The sequence below is a fragment of the Pecten maximus genome, chromosome 3, assembly GCF_902652985.1.
Source record: "Pecten maximus chromosome 3, xPecMax1.1, whole genome shotgun sequence".
Taxonomy (NCBI): Eukaryota; Metazoa; Mollusca; class Bivalvia; order Pectinida; family Pectinidae; genus Pecten; species Pecten maximus.
Window position 1 is genome coordinate 22,127,817 of NC_047017.1, and position 19,068 is coordinate 22,146,884.

At 35.4% G+C, this 19,068-nt stretch overlaps 1 protein-coding gene across 7 annotated transcripts in view; it reads right to left on the minus strand.

Moving 5' to 3' along the window:
• Nucleotides 1–1,307: 1,307 nt before the first annotated feature.
• Nucleotides 1,308–19,068, minus strand: part of LOC117323567 (forkhead box protein N3-like) — a 46,582-nt gene continuing 28,821 nt past the window's right edge. For 6 of the 7 annotated variants that reach the window (XM_033878859.1, XM_033878861.1, XM_033878862.1 and 3 more), the window contains 6 exons: nucleotides 16,321–16,469; nucleotides 11,912–11,967; nucleotides 10,005–10,055; nucleotides 7,340–7,399; nucleotides 6,747–6,822; nucleotides 1,308–6,404 (listed from right to left, as the gene is read on the minus strand). In XM_033878859.1, the coding sequence (XP_033734750.1) occupies nucleotides 5,978–6,404; nucleotides 6,747–6,822; nucleotides 7,340–7,399; nucleotides 10,005–10,055; nucleotides 11,912–11,967; nucleotides 16,321–16,469 (819 nt within the window). In that variant the 3' untranslated portion in view covers nucleotides 1,308–5,977. The remainder of the gene's footprint in view (nucleotides 6,405–6,746; nucleotides 6,823–7,339; nucleotides 7,400–10,004; nucleotides 10,056–11,911; nucleotides 11,968–16,320; nucleotides 16,470–19,068) is intronic. The other variant, XR_004531767.1, reaches the window with a different exon arrangement.

The window sequence follows — 19,068 nt, forward strand, 5'->3', positions numbered from 1 at the left end:
AGTAAGTTTTGCTTACTTTGTGTTTATATGTATACTTTAACCCTTTCAACCCTAAAATTTTTTAGTGGACTCTGCCATTCATTCATCATTTGGTGTTCAATATAGTCAATAGGGGTGAAAGGGTTAACATTCAACAGAAATATAATTATGTTGTCATTGTAGACATTTGAAGCGTTCCCTTATCTGAATTGATGTCTGCGCCTTGTTAGGCTTTTTGTGTTTCATATTTTTGCTTCGTTTTTGTTCAAATTTAAGCTTTGTTGGCCAGACATACTATCATTTATACTGTAACACAATATACTTTTGTCAGGTGCACAACTACTGTGTAACTATACCACAGTTCCTTCAGTGTGTCGGAGAGTGGTCATTGGTCATTAAACAATTCAATTCTGCACCACACAAAAGTGTACCACAAGAAATAAATAACATACGGCTTCCAGTTAAAGTTTTCCCATCCAGCGAGAAGACCAAGCAAATACATCCAATTCCATGTTAATTGTGCAATTCATTTTGAAACTCCTCCAAGTTGATTAATAGACATAGAAATTCATTGATGAGCTACAAATCATTGTTTTGGATTTTTGTTCTCTCCCTTTACATACTTTATTCCAGCCGAGTGGTTAAAAAGGATCAATCTCCCTGGCTTGTTCTCAATAATACCCCACAGACTAGCACACAAAGAAGAATGTTTAAATATTGGCATAACTGAGTGTGAAGACTAAAACTGTGGTAAAAGTTCAACTTTAACCAAGTACTGAATTCAAACATGGGGTGTAGAAGAGTTGCACTTTCAAGATTTCTGGTGCAGAAAATTTTAAAAGGGTCAAAACTCTGCTAAAAACCATCAAATCGCTTCCTCCTTCCAAAGACTGTAGTTGTGCTTACAAGGTTTCGCCAAACAGATACAAGTTGATTCCTCTATACACCCACAACCAGAGGTATGAATAACAACCTGTCATACTGTAGAGATAAACCGTGTTCTGGGGTGGACAACATTTGCTCTTTCGCTGTCCAGGGGAGATAATGTAATTCTCATTCAAGAAACTGTTCCGAATGTCATATACTGTAAACAATAGCACAACATTTTGTTATCTATATTTTCTTCTGCTTAAACAAGAGCATGATAATTTAGTCTTGGGTCTTAACCTTGGCTCAGGATACATAAATATCTTGACCGAGAATAATAGAATCCAAGACGGGCCTGTTCCTGGACAGGGATATCTCAACTCGAGTGTATTAGTTTGGCCAGTCAGCATGAGGTTTGAGGTGTGTAATGTATAACGAGTAGAGAACAATAAAACAAGATATCACTGTATTGATTTGTTTATTAAGAACTAGTCTTCATTGTATGTACAACTATACACCTTAACCATGTAAAATGAGGATTGACAAATGATTCCGACACATGAATGATTCAATGCTTTCATATATTTTTACATGATTTTTCCAAATGAAGAATGCCAACGTTGTCCTATTGCACCTGTTTGCTGCGTAAAGTTCTCATTAAGAAATTGTCATGACTCAAAAAACTGAAGGTGTCTTACTTCAACAATTTATGAAAATGGTTGTATTGCACAAGTTTTGATTGGAAAATACTGTCAAAGAAATAAGACCAAAAATACAGTATTGCATAGGACTTGTTAACAAATTGTTGATGTGAAGCTGAATTCAGTTCAGCAGGACCAACTAGTAAATGTCTATATTGGAAACAAAACCATAGCAGATATCACTGCTACGTCATACTACATGTATTTGTATACAGACAAATTTTAAAAATTTCCTCATTCCTAGATATTTTTCATATTTCAAAAATTTGCCAACATCCTGTTTATTCTCTTGATTTACAAAAAAAAATACAAAAAAAAATATCATTTAAATGTGATACTCAAAAAACCACTGAGAAAAATCTGCAAAATATATTTACTTACATTCTAAGGCTTTTTAACTACTGCAGAAGGAAAACAGTTATGCTACACAAAAATATGGCTGCCTGCCTGGCAGTGAATGAACTTTTAAACATAACAGTACTGGAATCAAGGTTATTGTTACGACAAAACTCCAGCTTCCTGACTAGGGGTTATCGTGAACACAACGAAGGATGTATAACAGAGGACATATTTAACAAACAGGATTGAGCACAAACATCTAGTGATATAATCAAAGAAGCCAAGATTTATTAAAGCATTTTTCTTGTTTTGACAAGTTCCTGGCATTTTTGACGTTTTGGAAGACACATCTTCATCCAAAAAAAAAACATCAACTGCTTCACATCATATCAATCATATTTGATATATTTTCATTTTTCTCACATTACATAAAAAAAATTACTGAGTACATGTAAACAGGTATATCTAAATAATGCTATGCAGATGCAAAAACTTGTTCCATTTCAAACAGGACAGGCACGTAAACCTATTTATCAACGTTAAACTCTAAATAGAGAATGTGAACAGGTTTAAGGTTATTTATCTTATTCAATTCTATTATTACAAAAGTGTATGCATTTATTTATAATCCTTACAAAATATTTGCACTGAAAACAATTCTAAATGAATCTTGACGGACAAGAACTCTTATTATTTATATAAAGAGTTTGTAACCTATTTTTGTGGTATTCTAGCTTTAAACAGATATATCCCATGTTAGGAAAAGAAAGTATTGGTTTATATTTACCATCATCAAGGACAGGAGACCTGGGTTTATACAAACTGACCCCAGGTTATTTTATCCACTATATATTAGGAAAGTGGGGTTATCATAAAGTTAACATTATAAAGTTAGCCAATGTTAAAACAAAGAGGTCCTACCTTATATATTTCTGTGGTCCCAGTTTATATAGAACTATCCTCTGTCAGCAGAGTTATAAAGTTGACTTATGTTATAGACAAGAGATCCTGGTTGTAACCATTGATTCTACATATACCTGATCAGTGTTAGGGACAAGAGTCGTGGTTTACCTAAGTTTACCAGGGTTCAGAGACATGAGGTCTGGGTTTATGTAAAGCTAACCAGTGTCAGGAACAATAACAAACGCTGCATCACAGATAATCACTGATACAGTGTAACACTTGGTCCTCTTGCATCTACGGTGTTAAACTGACAAACATTTCAGGGAATCAGACTTTCCTCTAACACCTAAAGTGTTAAACTGACAAACATTTCAGGGAATCAGACTTTCCTCTAACACCTACAGTGTTAAACTGACAAACATTTCAGGGAATCGGACTGTCCTTGACATCAAGGAAAGCTCAAAAACAATTTCGGAACAAAAATGTCATCTGATTAAAATTAAGAAGACAGGGTCATAGAAATATTAAAAATTCAGAGAAAAAGTCATTATATTAGTAATAAGAAATTTTGTTTGAAAGTAACAACATCAAATGTCCCCCCAAAACAATAGAATAATTAATGTTGCTCCATCTCATTTTTCTCTACTTCAAATGTTTTTTAATAAACTTCAAAAATACTCCTTGTATAACATCTGTGTGTTATACATAAAATTATAAATTTTAGTAATCTGACACATTACCTATAAACATTGCATAACACAATAACAATAAATTAAATTTTAATTAATAATATTGTCTCATTTAATTTACTTCACCACAATGTAAAATGGCTTAAAGATCAGAAGGAAGTAATATATTCAACACTTGAAAACAAAACATTTGTAGCATGAAAATACCATTTAATTCACTTTGTGTCTCCCTAAATTACTTTAGACTAAAAGCAAAAACTGGCTCTTTTTCCAAAGTAGAATCCTGCAAATATTTACATAAAAAACTTTTACATATTAGTAAATAAACAGCTGATATATAAATTGATAACATAGCATTTGATAAAAAATATACCTGTGCGATCATCATTATGGCTTGCTCATCCTTACTAAGCACTAAATATTAGGAGTATTTTATATACCTAACTGTACACAACTACTTCAAAGGTATTAAAAACTGCAACAATGTATGCACAAAATAACAAGATATTTAACAAACGAGCGTATGGTGTACATGCTTGTCCACTGTTGTATCTACAGGGATAGAACGTGTACACCATTCTAACGGCGCCACAGTGACAATATCAACAATATCTGTGTTTTTCTTTTATATTTCGTAAGAGTGTAATGACATTGTGCTAATCCAATATTAATGAATAAAGGGAAGACAACTTTGTGAAACCACCTGCTAAATCTGTCTTTTTTTTCCCATTAGAATTATTTCAGATATCAATACTCATCGATTACCAATACTATGAAGTGGTCCTCCCCTTATATATAACTGTTTGGAATAGCTTCATGCACTGTGGATGACAGATTCAGTGAAAATTTCATTATCCTAATTCTATTGAATATTTCGACTAATTATTAAAACACTGCTATTGAAAGTATTTCATGGTAAATTTTCAGCTTTGATAACAAACTTAATCTTTAATAAGATAATTGCACTTTAAAATCATACAGATGCCCAATAATCACTCTCTTACATAATTGAATAATGTTTGATTTAGTTAATGTTACAATTGATCTCTGAGCAAACAAGATAACAACATCATCATGCTGTCCTTCTATAAAATAACAACATTTTCCCTCTAAAAGATAAACAATCATTTAATCTATTTAGTGGGAAAATGTATCTAATATATAAGGGCAACATATTGGCATGAGATAACAATCTCATAACTAATTGTATGGCATACATAGTTAACAAACAATAACAAATGTTTTACTCCACAAGCCAAAAAATGTAATAATATCCACCTTGTAAAGTCCTACATTTTGAACACATAGGTATTAAAAAGAATTGTTTAACATAGTATGTGAAAACTTTAGACCTATACAACAATGGTCCAGCTAGATAAGCAAATGAAGCTGAAGAGAACACCAAGGCTAAATTCTTCAGCCTTATATAACAAGTCATGAGTTTATTGCGGCTGAGTTCTATACATCCGATGTGATGAAATGATTGGATTTTAGGTTGTCTATGTTGATAATAGCCAGGAAAAAGTTGATGTTTCTGACACAACCAGAGTAAAGATTTGATTGAACATTGATGAGAACTGTTAACAATATTGTATTTATTAGCACCAAACGTACTGTAACCATCTCACATATCTGTATAAGTGTGTTCACTAGCCATCAGGTCTTCAACTGACTATTCACACTTGAGGTCAGTCATCAACCATTTTTAGTTGATTTTGTCCAAAAAAAAATTCTAAGATGTTAGCTACATTAATGAAATGATGTCTTGTTTACAATTATGAGAACATGTCAGTGGCATTTTGTATATCATAAAAAAAATTAACTTCTTTCGGTGCACTAATTATTATAAACTACTTCATCAATAATTTGAACGAGCTGGAACACAATTTGGTACCTAATTCTATAATATTTCAGTAATTGCACATTTAAAATGTAAATTTGAACTGTTTATAATAAGTGTTGTCTTGTAAACAAGGTGATTGCAAAGAATTTTATTACACATAGCACCAGAATCTTATCAACTAAAAACAAAATTGATTGACCCATGTCTGGTCTGGCAGACGTCTACAAATCAGACATTTTCACTTTATCAAGCTACACTTTCAAGAGTCATCCCTAAAACATTGGTTTATAAGGAGATAAAACAATCTAGTGATGTAGTATAATTAAGTCACGGAAATGACAAGAACGAGAGGGATCTCCACCTAAGACCCCAGAACTAAGTAAAACGATTCAGATCACTAAGTGATACAGACACAGAGAGCTTCCGCTGGAGCCCCCAGTGTTGGAAGAAGAAAATAGGTCCATCACAAATTGAAGAGGAAGACAAAGTCCAGCTTCGCTATGTTGTCTCCTTCTGGTCCACGTACAAAATATATAATCGCTGCCCACAACAACACCCAATGTCTACACCCATCATACACCTCACAAGTGTCTGGGCGAATCTCATTTGGCATCATATCTAAGCACAAAAATTGTTTTCAATGCTATTTGTTAAGTCTACCTAGCTAAGGAGCTTGGCGTGTTGCGTTTGGCTGATTTACCGTTCACTACAGGTGAGGAAGGTCCATTTGTTTTAATTCCTGCAAGGTTGAGAAGTGCATCTGCACCCTCCACTATCTTCTTCTGTTCCTCTGCCTCCTCCTCAGGAGTATTTTTGCGGGGTATGAATCGCGCGCTGTTGTTGACGGTGAAAGATCCGTCTACCTCGTCAGCACTTTCCCATTCATCACTGTTATAACTGTACTCGCTAAATTCTTCCTCTTCATCCTCATCACCAAAGTCATATTCCTCGTCTATAGAAGATCCGGGGGATGGCGGAGCCTTCAGTATATTTGTGACACTGTATGTATGGTCCTCACTTGGCACAAGGGTACAGATCACATCACCTAGATTCCGTCGCTTGTGATAGCTCGGCATCAGTTGTCTGTTGATCAATAAAGGTAAAATTAAGAATATACATCAACAATAATGTAATTTTATACTGTGAAGTTTAAGGGAAATATTAGCTGTTAAAATACTCAAAGAATAAATTTGATTTGTATACTGTCCTGTATTTTTCATTTCTCAAATGTTGTCTCCAGAAATTGTAACAATGCTCATTATACAGTTATCTTCAGTGCCCTTTTAGGGTCAATTCGCTTCATATTAAACATAACTGTCACTATTTATACATGTTTATTTGTTCATATACTATTGATACCATTATACATGGTACAGATATACCTGAATTTAAGGTAAGAATTTCTATCCAGCATTATGTACTTACCTCTGTTTCCGCTTGAGTCGCATCCGCTGGTGCTCAGGGGGTGAGTATTCGCCATCTGAAGATTTTGCTGACGAATCTGGACAAAAAGGAAAGAAATAAAAATGATTAGTCTGTCCATTTATATATCTTAGAAAATTTTACTTGTCAGGACCTAGACAGTATAACAGGTGTTTATGGAGTATCTCCTAATCATCTACATACTGTATCATGATACAGGTAGGATATAAGTATCTTTAATCATCTACACACTGTATCATGATACAGGTAGGATATATGTATCTTTAATCATCTACACACTGTATCATGATACAGGTAGGATATATGTATCTTTAATCATCTACACACTGTATCATGATACAGGTAGGATATATGTATCTATAATCATCAGGTTAATGTATCAGAATCCTGTTGAATACTGAGGAAATATTTCCTACATATCTTGAACGTGTTATATATTTCACACTGCGATACGGGTCATAAATATATATATCTTGTGTGACTAATAGAACTTACACTCGTCAGCTGAAGGGCCGCAAGGCCGTAATAGAGGACGTAAAACCCGTTAAATAAATAAATAAATAAAAAGAACTTACTGCCACTGCTGAAACTCTTGAGAGACACAAGGGTGTGTGCTACATCTTGGATATCACTATCTGAAAATAATAAATAAATACGAGATTAGATTAATGTATCATCATCATTAGTTTTACTTTTATCTGTATGAAATTTCTGCCATGACCTAGAAATGGCTAAAACTGAGCAGTGATACCACGTAAAATCAGACAAAAATATTGAAAAAGAAATAGTTTTGTTATGATGCAGGTGTGAGACAAAATTTCACAACAGAAAATCATAATTTTTCACATTACTTTTCTGTACCTCCCTCCTTCCTTTTGTTTATAAGATATATCTGATGACTATTTACATTACTTTTCCATTCCTCCCTCCTTCCTTCTGTTTATAAGATATATCTGATGACTATTTACATTACTTTTCCATTCCTCCCTCCTACCTTCTGTTTATAAAATATATCTGATGACTATTTACATTACTTTTCCATTCCTCCCTCCTTCCTTCTGTTTTTAAGATATATCTGATGACTATTTACATTACTTTTCCGTACCTCCCTCCTTCCTTCTTGTTTTAAGATATATCTGATGACTATTTACATTACTTTTCCGTACCTCCCTCCTTCCTTCTGTTTTTAAGATATATCTGATGACTATTTACATTACTTTTCCGTACCTCCCTCCTTCTGTTTTTAAGATATATCTATAATTTTCACATTACTTTTCTGTACCTCCCTCCTTCCTTCTGGTTTTAAGATATATCTGTGATTGTGATACCAGGTGAAAACAGGTCAAAATACTGAATAAAATCAGTATCTGTGCAGGTGTGAAAAAAATACCATGTCAGCAGATCTGGTGTGGTTTGACTTCTATCTCTCTCCCGTTTATATCTAATTATTAATCTTCAAATCTTAAGTTTATTGAGCAGACATAAACAGGACAAGGGACATTTGAGTTAGACGGGAGACTGTCATTAGATACTTGGTCACCACTTGAGATATGAAATCAATAAGTTCACCCCATCACACGAGTCATCCTATCAGGGTGATCATTACTACCTAGCAGGGTCGTTAGAAGACTCATTAGTTTAAAGGCCAAGAGTGCAGATTTACTTTTCTCTAAAATGTCATTATTATTATTATCCAAAACTCAACTTGTCATTCTATATTTAGCCACCAATAAAGATAGACTGACAGTTAAATTGACAAAGGTGAGGAAAAGAGAAAGAAATGGAGAAATTAAGCTGAAATTCGTGTGCTAGGCCTATCAGCCTAAATCTGCTCACCACTTCAATGTAACTAATCAAGCTTTATAACACTACCCACATAGAAGATAATGGAGAAATTCTGAGGAAATTAATGATGCATGATATTCCAAATGCATTGATCGCATTTTTATCAGTTCAACTCAAAGCATTTGAGACATGTAAGAAATGCATTTTTTGATGGTTACCGTAGAAACAGTGTTAATTCCTGGGAGAGTTTGGCATGAGTAATCTGTACTCGTCTAATGACTCAGTGGCTGTGACGAGGCATATAGATTCAACCCAGATTTGTTCTCTTGTCCACAAGATGCCCTTCAATTTATCAGCCATTTCAGTCTCTCAATACAAATAGGAGTCAATTATTGTAAGTCTCTTGATGTTGCTCAGTCAGTCAACATGCCCATGATAATAAAATGTCTCAACCACCTCGTAATTCACGAAGCATATTAAGACAACAGTCATTTGTAGTTGTTACATGGATGTTATTTGAAAACTTTTATTCATAATTATCGACAATGGAGAGATTTCATAGAGGGAAATCACATCGTGGGATTCGGGGATGTGAAATCAATATTTTTATTCCTCCTATACTGTTGACTACCCAGGGGAGGCAGCAGGAGAGAGTGTGTTCCACTCAGCTTCCATTTTGTAGGTACAGAAGCAGCTGGACCACTCTCTGCTTGCTGGTTACCATGGATACATGTACACAGATGGTGCTATAATGCTATTGACTGCATCAGCCCATTAACTCAAGTACAGACATGGGTTAAAACAGTTCTCATTATTTTCCTTTGTTTTGTTTAATAATATTTTAGACAGATGGCGTCCATACATCCCTCTCAATCAATTTCTTTGCATTTAATTTGTCTCGGATGAAACTAGTTTACCTAATGTTTTACGGGTATTATGTCTACATGGATAAAGCAAATGTTACAGCTCCCTTAACATAGTATTACCATAGAAACAGATAAACAATTCACCTGCCGACATGGAAACAGATAGCACAAAGTGAGGATACCGATTGTATCGCGTTTCAGACCTAAGATCATATTACTGACGACCATGGTTGAAGCTCTCTAGTAACATCCTACTTAGCCTTCCCAAGGGATCACTATTACACAGCACTGAATTTTACATAAACCTTGCCATACGATCCTTGACCCTGTATTTAAAGCTGAATTGTCCAAAATATGTTGATGTCCCTAAGGCTACGTGAAGATGCTGCTCACAAATGATGGCAGCCACTAGAGGGCCACTTCAGAAAGACATCTCATTTTAGCATCATGATGTTGTAGTTTGACCGAACCGTTGACAATGGGCAAACCAATGATTTCTAATACACAGAAATCATATCTCTCCATCAGAATCTGATGACAAATGTTATTCTCCCTTTAAAAGCAGGATTTATTGCGGTTCAGAACTTACCTATATCACAATTTGACTGGGCCAATCTCTTGCTCAAAAATGGGAACAAATCTGGAAAAGTGATATACACACGCAAAAATTAAAATGTGCATTATAAATACAAACTGAATAGGTGGCCTAGCAACAAGGAAATGGGTAACCATGACAACATAAAATACTGAAAGCCAATTGTGCTCTCGTATCTGTCAATTCCTATTTTTCAATTTTCAGATACAGAAAGTTTTTAACGGCATCCAACACGAATTGGGTGTAAAATAATCGGTGGCTGCCAGTCCATGTGCCGAGCACTTAAATGGTACAGAGAATGTAAAAATAGCCAGACAAAGTCATGGAAAAGCCTAGGGATGGGTCTGGATTAGTTGTCAATATGTCATGGCCAGTATCCAAACATTGATTCTTCTAATAATTTTTCATTTCTTTTATCTACTTCATCACGATTTGATATTTATCCATAACATCATACATGAAGAACAGTACTTCACCTCGCTCGTACAATCAATTTTGTATAACAGCCGCCATGGCATTCATGAACAACATTTTAGGAAAAGATTAAACGACAGCAAATCCTATTAATGGCTAGAGGATACTGAGATGACAAAGAATGAAAACCAGGATAGCTCGTAAACTATTAATTAACCAATACTTAAAGCCCCATTCCGGGAAGCAATGTTCATAAATAAACTTTTCTGTGTGCATATAATGCTTATTTACATGTTGTTTCGTCGTATTTTTAGAGTTGAATACTAATTAATTAGTTAATTAATCGCGGGAAATTCCGAGCGTACATATCTATTTATAAACTCCCAAAATAGTATGGTAATGAAGAGAAATCGAAAACGAGGCTGTATGATACCCAAAACAAACGTGTGCAGCATGGCGAGTTCTGACAGCATATTCAAAGTAACAATTTTACCAATCTTTCTATAATTACCAGCAATACCTTGACCGTTTTTCATCATTATATATATATATATACAGAAAAATACCCCTTCTGTGGGCCTCTTATAAAAATAGTATCGCCAGCACTAGATATATGTCGCGCTTCTGATCAATCGAAACATTTCCCCTATGTTTGTTTCAAATATATCTTGGTGAGCAGGATGATCAAAGGTAACGATGGCATTGCTATAGTTTAATATTACTTCCAATTTATATTTAATATAGTACGATTAACTATACCGTGTTATTTGCTTATGCTTCGTTGCATACCGCTGTTTCCTGCGTTTTTTTCAGAGTAACTTAGGTTTTTTTTCGAACGAGCTTTTGCATTTTTGTTTTGGACGCCATATTGCTTCTCGATAATAGGTCTCCGGTAGGTGGCGCTTTATCTCATTAACATATGAAATTACCATATCTCATTCACCACTAGAAATTTTAGCGTTTCGATGGAATTCCGTTAATAACTCCATAAATACAAGGAATTTTAATTTTTTATTAATTTTTTCCTTTGTTAGGAATGTTTTCTGTAGAAAATAATAAATATTAAACAAACTTTCCCGGAATGGGGCTTTAATATATATAATTAATGTTTCTCTTTAACATCTTATTTCAAATTTTTATATGGCTCGATTCCTTAGACTACTAGATTTTTTTTTTAAATTCATTTTTGTGATTTTTTTAAGTTTAAATATATATTTCCAGTATCTGTACATATGAATAATTGTTAATCTGATTTATTATCCTTGTGATAATTTCTCATATTTGTAAACAATTTTAAACTAAGAAGGGTGGGAGACAGTCTTGGTATCTAGGAGTCAAAATTTCCAGATATTCCTTGGCCATTTGTGAGAAATGAAGTGCTATATATAGTGTGTGCACTCAGTTTGTTACAATAATGTGAGTCTTACAACATCATTATACAATGTATATACAGGTGTGATTAGTACAGGTAATGTTAACGAACTTACGAGGTGAGATGGAGTTATGTCCCAGCCTAGGGGTCAGGGGTAGGGGCTTTGGACCGCTGAAAAGAAAACAACATTCATGAATATTCAAAGTGCTAATTAATTTACAAGTCAATATCCGTTTATTCATAAGACACCCATTAATCATCTAGGATTTTATACATGATTTCATACAGTGAAATGACATCAGTATAAAGTCTGGTTGCTGCAATGCAAGCATTATCACCCAAAAAGTCTTTGTTTGATAAATAACCTTTAATAATCCATGTTATACAAAACTGAAAATCCTTTTTCCTTTAATTTTACCTTAAAATTTGTGCATATTGCAAAAAGAAGCTAAACCCCACTGCAGCTTGTTTTGTAAAAATGTCTGTGATCTTATCAAAGATTTTCAGTTTATTACGACCTGATACTTAACTTCCCATATAATTGGCCCACTTACGTTCTTAAAATTTTAAAATTTCTAAATACTGACATCATCCCAAGATTTACATAAATTTAAAGATAGCCAGATGTCATTAACATCACCATATATATACAGTGACTTCATGATCTTGATCATACTGTGAAAGGAAAACATTGAAAACAATTTTGTTTCAGATAGATACTGATTTGTGATGATCAAATTTCGGACAACCTCGAAAGTGAATTTTCTAATAATTCCTATTTGTCGTTCTTTTATTGAGGACAAAATTGTCTTGTGATCAATAGACAAACTTTTAATTTATGTTTGTCTTTAAAAACAGCAACTCTGTCAAACAATGAAATGTTTTCTATGTCCCGGGGTCAGGACTGTCCAGGACAGTCCGAGTGTCCAGGATAAGAAGTAGACAATGACATGGAGATACCATACTTGTGTCTAAGGACATTATAAATAGAACACTCGTATATCATTGTCAATAGTAGCCTGAGGAAACACACACTACCCCTAGCCCAGCACTTCCTGCTCCACTGGTTACTCAGGCCCGGCTAGGCTTCCTGTTACCATGGTAACATACCACTCCACATGTGTGTATAGACAGTCATACACACACAATAACAAAAGCATTTCAGTATAACTTTACCTGCCCTAGATGTTACCCTTTAACTACCCATCCGTTACTACAGTAATGTAACTACCCATCCGTTACTACAGCAATGTAACTACCCATCCGTTACTACAGCAATGTAACTACCCATCCGTTACTACTAGCAATGTAACTACCCATCCGTTACTACAGCAATGTAACTACCCATCCGTTACTACAGCAATGTAACTACCCATCCGTTACTACAGCAATGTAACTACCCATCCGTTACTACAGCAATGTAACTACCCATCCGTTACTACAGCAATGTAACTACCCATCCGTTACTACAGCAATGTAACTACCCATCAGTTACTACAGTAATGTAACTACCCATCCGTTACTACAGTAATGTAACTACCCATCCGTTACTATAGCAATGTAACTACCCATCCGTTACTATAGCAATGTAACTACCCATCCGTTACTACAGTAATGTAACTACCCATCCGTTATTACAGTAATGTAACTACCCATCCGTTACTATAGCAATGTAACTACCCATCCGTTACTATAGCAATGTAACTACCCATCCGTTACTACTACCCATCCGGCAATGTTAACCTACCCATCCGTTACTACAGTAATGTAACTACCCATCCGTTACTACAGTAATGTAACTACCCATCCGTTACTATAGCAATGTAACTACCCATCCGTTACTACAGCAATGTAACTACCCATCCGTTACTATAGTAATGTAACTACCCATCCGTTACTATAGCAATGTAACTACCCATCCGTTACTATAGCAATGTAACTACCCAGCTGTAACTTACACAGTTAAACCACCAAACTGTTACTTTAGTAACTACTAAGTTGATACCAAAGTAACACTGTAAACTATCCTTTTTGTTACTAGTTTTGTTCCCTTCAATGATCTTGTTACTATAGCAATGTAACTACCCAGATGTCACTTATACAGTTAAACCACCAAACTGTTACTTTAGTAACTACTAAGTTGTTACTAAAGTAACACTGTAACGATACCTTGTTACTACTTTTGTTCCCTTCAATGATCTTGTTACTATAGCAATGTAACTACCCAGATGTCACTTATACAGTTAAACCACCAAACTGTTACTTTAGTAACTACTAAGTTGTTACCAAAGTAACACTGTAACTATCCATTTTGTTGCTAGTTTTGTTAACTTCAATGATCTCGCCTATTATAAAGTCTACTCATCCGAACATCTAAATGAATGCCTTGAAACCCATGGAACCATTCAATGAAACAGACTGGTGATTGACTTTGCAATTCAAATCCATCCCTATACTAACAATATTTGATATCTATTTACACAATTTCCCAATGGATACCCTCGGATATAGCAGACAATTCAGACAAATGTTGTCAAATGCCAAATCAAACCAAAGGTGTACAAAACCAGACTGGGAGCTATCAGTCTGTCACAGACTAGGAAGTCTACCAAGCTAAACTATCTAAAATACAGACAATAGTATGTTCCATGTGCTGGGAGTGTTATGTTTAACAATCAAGAGAGATCTCTATAAAATCAGGGTAGAAATAAATCATTCTTTCAAGAACCGTTCCATGATCTCTCTTGTTTATTTTTCTTAATGTTATTCTGAAATCCTTATAAAGCTACAGGATATAAAGAATTGATTCAAAGGTTTAAGATTCTGATTTGATCCTCTTTGTGGTAATCGAAATAAGGAAACGTCATTTCTTTCAAACGTTTACTTGACCTACTGCCACGTTATAATCTTGGGTGATATTTTCTCGAGCTTAACTTAACAGCTCTTTAATCCAACCTTGAGCAAATAGTTCAGTAATCTAACTCAATCAAACAGAAATGAGAAGTGTTTCCCTGTATCAATTGTACGTCATTTGCATTATTTCTTTATTATTTAATTTAAATTAATTCAAACATTCAAGTACTATACAACTGCTGGGAGACGTGCAGCTGTTACTGCTAACAATAGTGATGGCGTGGGCTGTTGATGTACTTAGCAACAGATCAATAGAACTTCATCAACTGAACTACAATTTTAACAAAGATCTGTCCTCCCTCTAAACTGTACATCTTTAACAAGGATCTGAGCCCCCCCCCCCCCCCCCCCCCCCCTTCATCCTACATCTGTAACAAAGATCTGTCCTCCCTGTCAATTGTATACCTTGGGACACATTTGATAACCATCTCACCTATACATCATAACAAAAATTTGATGTTCACTCCCCTGACTTTATATCTGTAGCGCATCTAAAAATTAGATCTGATGCCCCCATCCTTAACAAAGATCTAATCTCCCCCCAAATCATTCATGTTAAAAAAGATCTGATGCTCCCCCCCCCCCCCCCCCCCCTTTCAGTACATCCTTAATAAAGATCTGATTCCCCCAACCATACCTCCTTCACTAAGATTTGATGCTCCTCACTACAGTATGTACATCCTTAATAAAATCTGATCTCACCCCCCCCCCCCCCGCACACCCTCTTAAGTAAGATCTGATGCCCCTCTCTACTGTATATCCTTAACAAAGATCTGACTACCCCCCCCCCCCCCCCCTTAAGTAAGATCTGATGCCCCTCTCTACTGTATATCCTTAACAAAGATCTGACTACCCCCCCCCCCCCCTTAAGTAAGATCTGATGCCTCTCCCTACTGTATATCCTTAACAAAGATCTGATTAACCCCCCCAACCATACCCCCTTAAGTAAGATCTGATGCCTCTCCCTACTGCATATCCTTAACAAAGATCTGATTACCCCCCCCCCCCCCCCCCCCCACAACCATACCCTCTTAAGTAAGATCTGATGCCCCTCTCTACTGTATATCCTTAACCTGATCCCCCCCCTTAAGTAAGATCTGATGCCTCTCCCTACTGTATATCCTTAACAAAGATCTGATTACCTCCCCCCCCCCCCCCCCCTTAAGTAAGATCTGATGCCTCTCCCTAATGTATATCATTAACAAAGATCTGATGCCCCTCTCTACTCTATATCCTTAACAAAGATCTGATGCCCCTCTCTACTGTATATCCTTAACAAAGATCTGATGCCCCTCCCCCAAACCATACAACTTTAACAAATATTCCCAAAGATTTTAAATCTCATTCAAGTAAAAAAAGATCCCTTATCAGATATCTTACCTCTATTTCACTGCTACTTTCCATCTCAAAAGATCTGGTATTACCCCCCTTCTTGACATCTTTGATAAAATATCTTCCATCCCCAGTATTTTGTCACATACTATCACTTACAATGATATGTACATCTGGCCTAAAACACCTATGTTCTGAATGTCAGATTTTTCAGAATGTTTTTTTTTTGAGTCATACATATATATAGTAAATGACAAAAGTTGGTGTAGAGTTACCTACTTTTGGACAAAGGAGTATTGATGTGATGGCTGTGGGTTAGCAAGCATCTGAAGCTGATGGTAGGGGTGATAGGGTGTCTTCCTCAGAGCCTGCAGCAGGTTAGGCCGGTAGTCCGGGTCTATACACCATAGGGATCCCTTACCAATACTCTGTCAATAGAAATATTAAACTCATCCATTATCAATATCAAATATACAGGATTAAAACAAGATTTTTTTTTCAATAAATAGATTTGAAACATGACTTGTATTGCTGTGGGCCAACGGCATGTAGCTTAAACCATCATATGATTTATTTCTAGACTGACTCACATATTATCAGGGAATGTTTGTCTCCTATTGAGGAATTTTCTATGTTTACAATTGTATCGTGCCTATAGCAAACTAATGTGCCTATAGCAAACTAAGGTCCCTTGGGCTATCACTGTAATTTGATGTATGACAATCATTATGATTATTATATATAACTGAACATAAAATATCTGATGTGTATAAACAAGTGCAGTTTTCGTGAATGTCATAGAACACCAAAAATGAAAACAAAGAATTTTTAATCATAGAATTAATTAATACATGGTTTATAGAAGGTACTGATGAAAAATTAGCCTACATAACAATTTGCAATACCTTCCAAACATGGAAGAAATGAAGAAAGTACCAATGAAAATTTCATGTCATATAGTTCACCAAAAGAATATAAGTCTCAAAGAATCACAGTAATGTACCTTGTAAACTTCATTTATTCTATGATTGGAAACAGTTTAGTTTTATTAACTTATATCAATCATTCTTGTTGGTGTGGATGGAAGTGTGCGAGGGGTCATACTGTAGGAGTACCCAGAGAAAACCCACATATTCGATCAGGTGACCCCCTACCTTTTCACGTCTGATGAGGGAATCAAACTGGGGCCACCAAGGTAAAAGGCAACTTGTAATACCTGACAGTGCCATCTTACCATCCAAAGATTAACAGACTGGTTAGAATCAACAGATTCCAACTTAGTAAAACACTATTTTATAACAAACCTTTGGAGATATTTCAATCATTTTATTGTCATATATAGTTTTTATTATTGCATTTTGGAATTTTTGATGAACACTTGTAATAATCCTCACCAAAAAGTTTGTGTTTTTTAAAGCAGTGGCTATGTTCTGAGTTTGGGTGAGAAACAAACATTGATTATCCTCCCCATGGTGGTAGTCCGTTATGTGTTGCTATATAGCTAGCTCACTGCTGAATTTGGTAGCTATGGTAACCTGGATGTGAATACAAATGGCTGAGGCACACAGGACTACAATGTTGTCATGGAGATCTACTTGGAGTCTCCCTATACTTTGCATGACCTGCATCTCTCCAGATGGCAGCAGTACAAATTGGAACAATTTAGCCTGTTGAATTAAATTATGATTTCCTACAGGACTCTGCATGCCTACATTATAATAATGTTACTCTAGTGCTGTGAACTCCTGAAATAACCTATAGACTGGTGTAGCACAACCATCATATCATAGCCAAATTAACCTTGTCTATAACCCCTTACATAACTGTCTACTGAACTGGAAGCTGATTACCATAACTTAAATCAACAACTGTTAATTTAATTGTTTTCCTACACCAGCTACTTAACCATCTACAACATCGATAGTTTATTTTACAAGTTTCCATTCAAGTTCAAACAAAATATACCAGGATATATATATTATGTGTCATATAAAAGATAAATTAGAATTTCAAGTTGCTGTTTCAGCTGTTTTTTGAGTGGATGAGAATGGAGCAGGTGACAACAGACATCTCGATGAGGAGAAGCACAAAGACAATGATATCGGTCTACTATCAGAGGTCAACAGGAGGGGACAACATACCACACCAGGTGTTAGGATAGGTAGATGTGTGGCTATCAGGAATGCAGAATTAGACCTAGCAGTTTAGACTTTACCCACTACACTGATAAAGAGAGAAGACTCTCTACAGCAGGTCATCAACACCCTACTGTACTCCCAACTGACCCCTAAGTTCGGGTGTGGGCTGGCTCTTTAATCCTGATCAGATCAGCCGGCATTCTGCTTCACCAAACACTAATTGTCACATGTCATTAACTGCTTTTTAAAAAACATTTTGGAGCTGTTAAATAAACCAAAGACACATTTATTTGAGGGAAAGCACGAAATTTAGTAGAAAATTTGGAAACAAATGCATAGCAATATTAAAACTGAACAAACTGTATTTGTGTGAAGGCCAATCAATTAGAAGGTATATGTACTGGCCATCAGACAGTCGTCTATACAAATATAAAAGGAGTTTGCCCCTGTATAAAGCTATATCATTAGGGAGTGGGTCTAGCTCCTCAGGTGAAGACATGCCTTTGTGGGGTACAGTGCGACTAGTCACACCACATTCCTGTACAGAGGGCACCTGCTGGGCTAATTCCACTTAGTACCCCATCACACATTGCATGTATAATCCTGATCCAGCCTTATCTAACTGCTTGCATCATGTCTAGTTAACAGGTTAGACATCAAAACAACAAGACAAATCTACCACTTATCAACCCTTACAAAATCTCCTAATTATTTATCATTGCTGGCTAGCAGGTAAAATCAGATACCAAGTAATACTTTACCTGCTGTATCAGGTTCAGCTAACAGGTTACACACAAAATCTACTACTATACTTAAAGTTACCTTAAAACTTTACAAAATCTTCAACACTTAACTTTGTTTTAACACTTACAAAATCTTCAACACTTAA